General features: G+C 46.5%; 1 protein-coding gene across 1 annotated transcript in view; it reads right to left on the reverse strand.

The window, feature by feature from the left end:
• The window catches only part of LOC143295072 (microtubule-associated serine/threonine-protein kinase 3-like), a 337,212-nt gene that overhangs the window by 27,222 nt on the left and 299,990 nt on the right, over positions 1 to 10,000 (reverse strand). The window contains exons 18-21 of the mRNA XM_076606630.1: positions 6,237 to 6,325; positions 4,637 to 4,811; positions 3,514 to 3,605; positions 954 to 1,034 (exon numbers count right to left, since the gene is read on the reverse strand). Coding sequence (XP_076462745.1) covers positions 954 to 1,034; positions 3,514 to 3,605; positions 4,637 to 4,811; positions 6,237 to 6,325 — 437 coding nt within the window. The remainder of the gene's footprint in view (positions 1 to 953; positions 1,035 to 3,513; positions 3,606 to 4,636; positions 4,812 to 6,236; positions 6,326 to 10,000) is intronic.

Genomic DNA, 10,000 nt, shown 5'->3' on the forward strand with positions numbered 1-10,000 from the left:
TGCATTGCTTGCTTCTCTAACTTTTTGACAGTTACACATATATTTGCCTACGTTGACCGAACTACGCCAGTGGTCAGTTCCATACTACTACACACAGTTAGTAGCTGGTTACGACCATACTAGGCTCTTCCGTCCGGGCAATGCAGCTGGCTCCTGGAGATGTCAAGACAAGTGGGAGATCCATATACGTTCTAGCACATCTGATCTATCTATCTATCTATCTATCTATATATATATATATATATAAGTGTGTGTGTGCGTGTGTGTGTGTGTGTGTGTGTGTGTGTGTGTGTGTGTGTGTGTGTGTGTGTGTGTGTGTGTGTATACAATATATATCTATCTTTTTTTTCTCAAGGCCTGACTAAGCGCATTGGTTTACGCTGCTGGTCAGGCACCGGCTTGGCAGATGTGGTGTAGCGTATATGGATTTGACCGAACGCAGTGACGCCTCCTTGAGCTACTGATACTCACACACACACACACACACACACACACACATATATATATATATATATATATATATATATATAGAGAGAGAGAGAGAGAGAGAGAGAGAGAGAGAGAGAGATATCGAAGATGCGATGTTTATAAAAATCCCGATCATGATTTTGAATCAGACCACTTGTTTTTGTGTACAGCTAAGAGTCGCTGGATGTGACTTTAGCCAGGTTTTCGCGCGCTGTGTCACTCTTTGATTCACAATTTTTCATCAAGCCATTCTTTCTATCTTTCCAACGCCGCTCCCGCTCTCTCTCTCTCTCTCTCTCTCTGTATATATATATATATATATATATATATATATCTCCCTCTCTCCCTCTCTCTGTTTCTCTCTCTCTCTGTCACTCTCTTGATTCACAATTTTCGATGGCAACCCTCTCACTCACCCATCAATGAACACCCTGACTCCTATCTACCCAGCCACACAGATACGCACACCCACTGAGAGAACTGACTTGTCGGGTTTCAGGTCGCGATGTACAATGCCATAGTTGTGCAAGTACTCCAGAGCCAACACCGTTTCCGCAAAGTACATCCTGCACAAAATCATTCAATCACAAAACACGTGCGCGCGTACGCACACATGTATGCATACACACACTCACGCACATGCACATGCAAGTATATATATATATATCTACATACATACATATACAAAACCAAAAAAAATTATACACATCCACAAACATAAAACAAACATACACACTCACACATGAATACACACACACACATACACACACACCATTGGGAGAAAGAGAGAGGGAGTGTGAGAGAGAGAGAGCGAGAGAGAGGGAGAGAGAGAGGGGGGGATTGAGACAGAGAGAGAGTGAGAGAGAGAGAAGGGGGGAGTGTGTGTGTGTGTGAGAGAGAGAGAGAGAGAGAGAGAGAGAGAGAGAGAGAGAGAGAGAGAGAGAGAGAGAGAGAGAGAGAACACTGAACACTGAAATGTTTAATGTCATTAGCTGAAAAGCTCTGGTGACATAGTAGGTACTAATTAGATCAAAATGGTGCAAAGCAGATAAAAACGGAACAGAAAATAAAAACAAAAAACAACAACAACAAACAAACAAACAAAAAACAATAACAAAAACAAAAAGAAAACAAATGGGAAAAAAATCAGAATTATTATCAGCTGTATTATAATTAAAGACGTTAGAAAAGTGGTTATGCCACTGTTCAGAACTAATGTCACTATATACCACTGCTTTCCGGTTAACTGATCTTATTATTAACCAGAACAGCTTTGGGTCATGAACGCAGTTTCTTAATTTTTCTAATCTTTCTTCTTCGTACGCTCGTTTCTTTGTCCTTAACATACAGACTTCTTTCCACTGATTCTTAACGCTTTCTGTCTTACATCTTTGGAATCTCTTAAGGAGTCTTCTGACCCGTTTCTTCTGCTGCCAGTATTCTATATCACACCAGTCATTGAATTCTTTCTTAGTTTTTCTGACCTTTCTAACCATACAAGCAGCTGCTCCGTACAGAGCGTGTGTGAACAATTCAATCCCGCTATCAACATCTAAATCTAACATACCGTGGGCTTCACTCAAGCTGTCTTTGAAATCATTGCTATCTAGCTCCTCTTTATATATCTGCAACTTCTCATCATTCCAAATAATCTTGATTTCATCAGAGAAATCCCCCTTTTCAGCTGGTTAACTTTGTGTGTGTGTGTGTGTGTGTGTGTGTGTGTGTGTGTGAGAGAGAGAGAGAGAGAGAGAGAGAGAGAGAGAGAGAGAGAGAGAGAACGCAAGAACGCAAGAATTTTATTGTATAGGCCATATGACCCGTTACAACAGATCGTGCGGACTACGTCAGAGTAAACCTTTGTTATAGTATACTATGAACAAAAAAAAAAAAAAAGAAGAAGAAGAAGAAAAGCATTAACGACGTCGGTTTGCATAATAAATGTATCTTCCATGTCATGGAGGCAATGCTCGTCTTGCATCAAATGCTGAAACCTAGTCATCGACGGATAAAGCGTGAATTTTTTTAGGAATATACTTCTGTCGTAAGTCATTCAATTCTGTGAAGTGGAAAAGAAAATGCAGTTCCGTTTCTATAGCATTGTGGCAGAATGAACATATGAGGTCTTGCTCTGATACAGCAGTGTAACGTTTTTTGTGCGTCTGTAGTTCGGATATAGCTAATCTAAATCTTATCAGGATGTCACGGATATGTTTGTTCGTAACTGTAGTGAAGTAAGCTTCCAAGGATACTGATGTTTTGAATGTGTGGTAAACACTAAATCTAGTGCTGCTGCTGGTATGTTCAAACCACTTTTGGTAGTAACAATCTATCAGTCTCTGTTTGAAAGATCCCAGGAATATATTTTGATTTGCCACCCCCTGATTTTCCCATACAAAGCCAAAACCCGTCTCGTATAAAGTTTTATAAACCTGAGTTACCCAACAAATCTTATCATCATTATGAAGTGATAGGAGCATGTTGTATGCTTTACGTGGAAGTCTGGAATCATCTAGTGTTGTTAAACGTAACCAGTATTTGATGCAAGCGACACAGGTAAAAACCTATAAGGGGTAACGTCCAGTTCGCAGTACACCATGTCGTTTGGGGTTCGGGGGCTGACATTTAGCAATGTCTTCAATGCAAAGGTGTGAGCATTTTCCACCGCTTTCTGTTGTGTTAAACCCCATATTTCTGCACCATATAATAACACTGGCTTAATTTGTGGTGTGTGTGTGTGTGTGTGTGTGTGTGTGTGTGTGTGTGTGTGTGTGTGTGTGTGTGTGTGTGTGTGTGCAAGAGAGAGAGAGAGAGAAAGAGAGAGAGAGAATAAACTAAAGAGTGACAAAGAGAGGAGACAGACAGATAGAGAGACAGTCAGACAGACAGATAGAGAGACAGTCAGACAGACAGACAGACAGACAGAGGACGGGAAAGGGATTTGTTTTTCAAACACTACTACTACTACTACTACTACTACTACTACTACTACTAAAGTTGGCTTCTGCTGCTTCTGTTGATTGATGTCCACGAAGGGCAACGTACCGCGCGAGGTCCATGGGCAGACAGCCCACGTTTTTCAGCAACGTAGCGCAGTCGCCTCCCTCTACATACTCCATCACCAGGCACAGGTGTTTCTAGTGAACAGTCACAACACCGATCATCATCATCAGCAGCAGCATCACTTTCGTCATCATCATTACCATCACAGTCATCATCATCATCATCATCAGTTCATCGTACTCATCATCACCATCATCATAATCAACATCATTATCATTAGCATCATCATTATGACCAGTACCGTGGTCATCATCATCACCATCATCATAATCACCATCATTATCATTAGCATCATCATTATGACCAGTACCGTGGTCATCATCATCACCATCATCATAATCACCATCATTATCATTAGCATCATCATTATGACCAGTACCGTGGTCGTCATTATCACTGTCGTCATAATCGTCATCAACATCACCGTCGTAAACATATCACTCAACATCATGATCATCATCACCATCGTCATCAACATCACCGTCGTAAACATATCACTCAACATCATGATCATCATCACCATCGTCATCAACATCACCGCCGTAAACATATCACTCAACATCATGATCATCATCACCATCGTCATCAACATCACCGCCGTAAACATATCACTCAACATCGTGATCATCATCACCATCGTCATCAACATCACCGCCGTAAACATATCACTCAACATCATGATCATCATCACCATCGTCATCATCATCACCATAATAATAATCATCATTAACATCATCATCATCATTACTGTCATCATCATCATCATCATCATCATCATAATCAACATCATCTTCATTTTCATCATTTTGATCATCACTCACCATCACAATCATTACTACCATACAAAAAACACATCATCATCTTCGTTGTTCGTAATAAAAATCATTACCATCACCATGAAATATGATTGAATGACACAGGAAACGAATGATGAGCGCCCAATGGCAGCCGTCAGTCGGCTCTACCCAGGTAGGCAGCCTGTCGTGCAAATGACCCCCGTATTTGTAAAACGCTTAGAGCTTGGTCTCCGACCGAGGGTAGGAGCTATATAAGTATCCATAAGAATCAATCAATCAATCAATCAATCAATCACGCCCACCCTGACCTTGGTCTCAAAGCTGCAGTACATGCTGACGACGAAGGGGTTGTCCGTGAAGGAGAGGATGTCCCGTTCCAGGAACACCTGCTCCACCTGGTTCCTCAGCACCACGTTCTGCTTGCAGATCTTCTTCATGGCGAACCGCTCCCTGCTGCCCTTGTGCCGCACCAGGTACACCGCCCTGGGGAGGGTGGAGGGTTGGGGGGGTTGGGGGGGGGGTCATGGATCAATCCACCAAATCAATCAGCCATGGGTCAATCCACCAAATCAATCAGCCATGGACCAATCCTTCAAATCAATCAGCCGATTAATCAATGAAGCCAACCATTCAACCAATCAATTAACAAACAGTAAAGAGTGGTAACTCTCTCCATTCACAAGGTACACAACTTCAAGTCAATTTGCTTACGCTGCTGAATCAGCTTGCACACAGGTAAACATTGGAACAAACCCAGTCAATTCCTCAAAAAAGGAAGCGCCGGGCCTGTCCCAATACCGATCATCTGACATGTGCACACAGCAGCAAAGACAGGAGAAATGTGCCAACACAAAGTAGCTTTAATTCAAGACTGGCATAGCCTTTTTAATCCCGAGATTAAGCTACACAGAATATACGGACAACACAGAACAAAAATATGGTTGCCTCAGATGGTTTTTGACTAGGAATGAAAAACAATGAGGCCTCACTGTTTATTCATTCAATCAATCAATCATACCAATCCATCAGTCAATCTGTCTAAAGTTCTGAAACACACTGTGTACAGAAATATACCTTCAAACGTGTTATCTGACAAGGTTTAAAAAAAATATATACAAATAATAGTTTTAGAAAATAACCAGTCATCCCATCGTGGAGAGGTGGCGGTAGAAGGGGGTTGGGGGTGGGACAGACGTGTTCTCTTTGTAAGGCCCTGCTGCTAAACACTATACAAAAACAGTGATTCAGCAGCAGGCAGGGTCTCCTCTGGTAAGTGACCCATTGTTGTTACCTATAACTGACAGTTCCCTGTGGGCGGCAGGCGTTGAGATGAGAGATATCGCACCCCTTCGTGGCTATTATATTGAGCGATCCGCATTTGGAATAATACAATGTGATGGAGTCTCCCGTGGGACCAACGGATGAGTAGGCAGGCAGGCTTATCTGTCGGTGTGACGTTCCGACATTAGCCTGGTTGCCTGACCAGCACAGGTGATTTTTTTTTTTTTTAGTGAAGAGGAGTTGTGCAGTCCCTTCCCCACTCTCTCGCCTACCGACGCTCACAGTCCCCAGGTGCAGATACTGCCACGTGTAGGACGGCCTCGGAAGGTGCAGGTTTTTTCTTCGGAGCTCCGTCTCCAAGGAGGACTTCGAGCAAGAATGAGAGCTCCCCCTGCCCTTTGGTCATCCTCTTCCGCCTTCACAGCCGTTGGGAAAGGTTTCCTCCTCCGCCTGGTCCGTCGATGGGAGACTTCACATGCGGCAGGTAGTACTGGGTTACATGATACCAGTAGCAAGGGCTATGCCCCTGACCTGACTTTATAATGCAATGAATAACTGAGTTAAGAGCACTTCCACATCATCTGCCGTCCCCCCAAAAACATGACAAACTTTTCCTGTTCAACTCACGCATAAGCTCCATTGCTGATGAGTTTGATGTTCTGGAAATCGTCCTCTGTCGGAGGTTGGTTCTTCATCAGTGTCTGCATCCTCTTGCTCTGCGACAGCCACCTCCTCGTGTGTGTGTGTGTGTGCGTGTGCGCGTGCGTGAATATGTATGTGTGTGCGAGTTATGCATTGTATGGTAATATGTGCTGCAGGTGTGAGTGCAGGTACGTGTGTTTGTGTGTGTGTGTGTGTGTGCGTGAATATGTATGTGTGTGTGAGTTATGCATTGTATGGTCGTATATGCTGCAGGTGTGTGCGTGTGTCTGTGATATTATCTAAAATCATGTCTTGAACAACAACATCATTATAAATCCAGACCTATTTTTCTTCGATTAATGTTTTATCAAATGTATTTTCCTTTTACTAAGGACTGGTGAGAGTCCTTTGAGAGGAATATTTGTAAAGTAAGAGAGGTTGATGCCCAGTCACAAAGGGGGGAGAGACAGAGAGGGAGAGACAGAGAGGGAGAGACAGAGAGTCAGAGAGAAACATAGGGTGAGAAAGAGATTAAGAGACAAGGGGACATGTTCAGACTGACAAACATACAGGGTTTTTAATGCAAAAAATATTTTTGAACTGAAAACAGCGTGTAAAAGATTAAGAAACAGATACACACAGAGAAGGAGAAACAAACACACACAATGCTCCAAGCAAATCACTAAAAGCCTTAGCTTCTCTGCTAACGTGCACACAAAGCTTTTCCACGAAGATTTCAAAGCGAAATGCACACGGCTTTCTAAAACACGTAAAACCCATCTCCCATAAATTTGTCTTCTAGTGTCTCCACGGACATGCGTCCCCGCGCTGAAACCCAAAAAAGTCCATTGACACACAAGAGAATAGCACGAAAAGCTGCTTTGTCTTCGTCGCTCTCATTAGAAACTGTCTGCAAATTTCCCCACGGAAAGTATCTCACACACACAAGAAACTGAGTCTGGGCCAAATGATTCGGGTTTAATCTTTTCCAACCATCCCTAATCAGAGAAGTATCCCAGAGAATATACAGAATATAATAGAATATGTCTTTATTACCAAGTGTACCGGGGTCACAAGGAATATTGGCGGGGAGGGGAGGGGGGGGGGATAGTACACAACAAGATACGAACATAACTCGAAAATCATACACAAACACAGATACAGTAGAAATAAGATACATACAAGTGCATATCACATACAAGTGCATATCAATATAAAAACTTGTGCATACTCACGCATGCACGCACTGCACACACACACACACACACACACACACACACACACACACACACACACACACACACGTTTGAACAGAAGCTGCGTATTACATGTGGATGGGGCTGATGACTAGATATTCAGGTAGATGATCGTTGGTTGCGGAGGATGGTTGTTGGTTCGGTGACTAATAATTAAGTAACGAGTTAGTGAGATGGCCGTATTCTGTTGAGGTGTTTTTTTACTGGGTAGGTTATTGTTACTTTGTGAAGTTACCTCGTTATGTATTTACCTTTTTTTGCATTTACGTTTCTTCAGTCCTATTCATTCATTGGCTGTTACATTAGTTCACAGATTTCTGTTTAAGAAATCATTTTGCATTTGTATTTGTATTTTTTTTATCATAACAGATTTCTGTGGTAAATTCGGGTTGCTCTCCCCAGGGAGAGCGCGTCGCTACACTGCAGCGCCACTCTTTTTTTTTCTTTTTTTTTTCCTGCGTGCAATTTTACTTGTTTTTCCTATCGAAGTGGATTTTTCTACAGAATTTTGCCAGGAACAACCCTTTCGTTGCCTTGGGTTCTTTTACGTGCGCTAAGTGCATGCTGCACACGGGACCTCGGTTTATCGTCTCATCCGAATGACTAGCGTCCAGACCACCACTCAAGGTCTAGGGGAGAAAATATCGGCAGCTGAGCCGTGATTCGAACCAGCGCGCTCAGATTCTCTCGTTTCCTAGGCGGACGCGTTACCTCTAGGCCATCACTCCACGTTTTATCACGTAACGTAAGACAACACACAGGAATGAGAACATTACATGGGACACTCCGGGAACACAGCAAGAGGCTGAGGTGGAAGGTAAGGGGCAAAGAAATGTTAGAAAAAACAAAACAAAAACAACAACAACAACAAAATGACAAGTAAGGAAAATGTCAACAGATGGTTACAAGTCCTGTATCTGCTATTGGGGGTGGGGGGGCACGAAGCGGACAGAAAGACAGTGAGAGACAGAGACAGAGGAAGAGAGAGCCAAAGAAAGACAATATTATACGACAACGCCACAATCCCAATAAACCCCCACCACGACACCCCCCCCCCCCAAATTGCCTTCACTCTCCCCTCCATCCCCATCCCTCCCTCCTCGCCCCCTTCACTCTCCCCTCCATCCCCATCCCTCCCTCCTCCCCTTTCACTCTCCCCTCCATCCCCATCCCCCCCTCCTCCCCCTTCACTCTCCCCTCCATCCCCATCCCCCCCTCCCCCCCCTTCACTCTCCCCTCCATCCCCATCCCTCCCTCCTCCCCCTTCACTCTCCCCTCCATCCCCATCCCTCCCTCCCCCCCCTTCACTCTCCCCTCCATCCCCATCCCTCCCTCCTCCCCCTTCACTCTCCCCTCCATCCCCATCCCTCCCTCCTCCCCCTCCTTCACTCTCCCCTCCATCCCCATCCCTCCCTCCTCCCCCTCCTTCACTCTCCCCTCCATCCCCCATCCCTCCCTCATCCCCCTTCACTCTCCCCTCCATCCCCATCCCCCTCCTCCCCCTCCTTCACTCTCCCCTCCATCCCATCCCTCCCTCCCCCCCCTTCTCTCTCCCCTCCATCCCCATCCCTCCCTCCTCCCCCTTCTCTCTCCCCTCCATCCCCATCCCCCCTCCTCCCCCTTCACTCTCCCCTCCATCCCCCTCCCCCCCCCCTTCTCTCTCCCCTCCATCCCCATCCCTCCCTCCTCCCCCCCCTTCTCTCTCCCCTCCATCCCCATCCCTCCCTCCTCCCCCTTCACTCTCCCCTCCATCCCCATCCCCCCCCCTTCACTCTCCCCTCCATCCCCATCGCCCCCTCCCCCCTTCACTCTCCCCTCCATCCCCATCCCCCCCCTCCTCCCCCTTCACTCTCCCCTCCATCCCCATCCCTCCCTCCCCCCCCCTTCACTCTCCCCTCCATCCCCATCCCCCCTCCTCCCCCCTTCACTCTCCCCTCCATCCCCATCCCTCCCTCCTCCCCCCCTTCACTCTCCCCTCCATCCCCATCCCTCACTCCTCCCCCCCCCTTCTCTCTCCCCTCCATCCCCATCCCCCCCTCCTCCCCCTTCACTCTCCCCTCCATCCCCATCCCCCCTCCTCCCCCCTTCACTCTCCCCTCCATCCCCATCCCCCCTCCTCCCCCCCTTCACTCTCCCCTCCATCCCCATCCCTCCCTCCTCCCCCTTCACTCTCCCCTCCATCCCCATCCACCCCCTCCTCCCCCTTCACTCTCCCCTCCATCCCCATCCCCCCTCCTCCACTCTCCCCTCCATCCCCATCCCCCCCTCCTCCCCCTTCACTCTCCCCTCCATCCCCATCCCCCCCCTCCCCTCCATCCCCATCTCCCCTCCTCCCCCTTCACTCTCCCCTCCATCCCCATCCCTCCCTCCCTCCTCCCCCCCTTCACTCTCCCCTCCATCCCCATCCCTCCTCCTCCCCCCCTTCACTCTCCCCTCCATCCCCATCCCTCCCTCCTCCCCCCCCTTCTCTCTCCCCTCCATCCCCATCCCTCC

The sequence above is a fragment of the Babylonia areolata genome, chromosome 20 (genome assembly GCF_041734735.1).
Source record: "Babylonia areolata isolate BAREFJ2019XMU chromosome 20, ASM4173473v1, whole genome shotgun sequence".
Classification (NCBI taxonomy): Eukaryota; Metazoa; Mollusca; class Gastropoda; order Neogastropoda; family Buccinidae; genus Babylonia; species Babylonia areolata.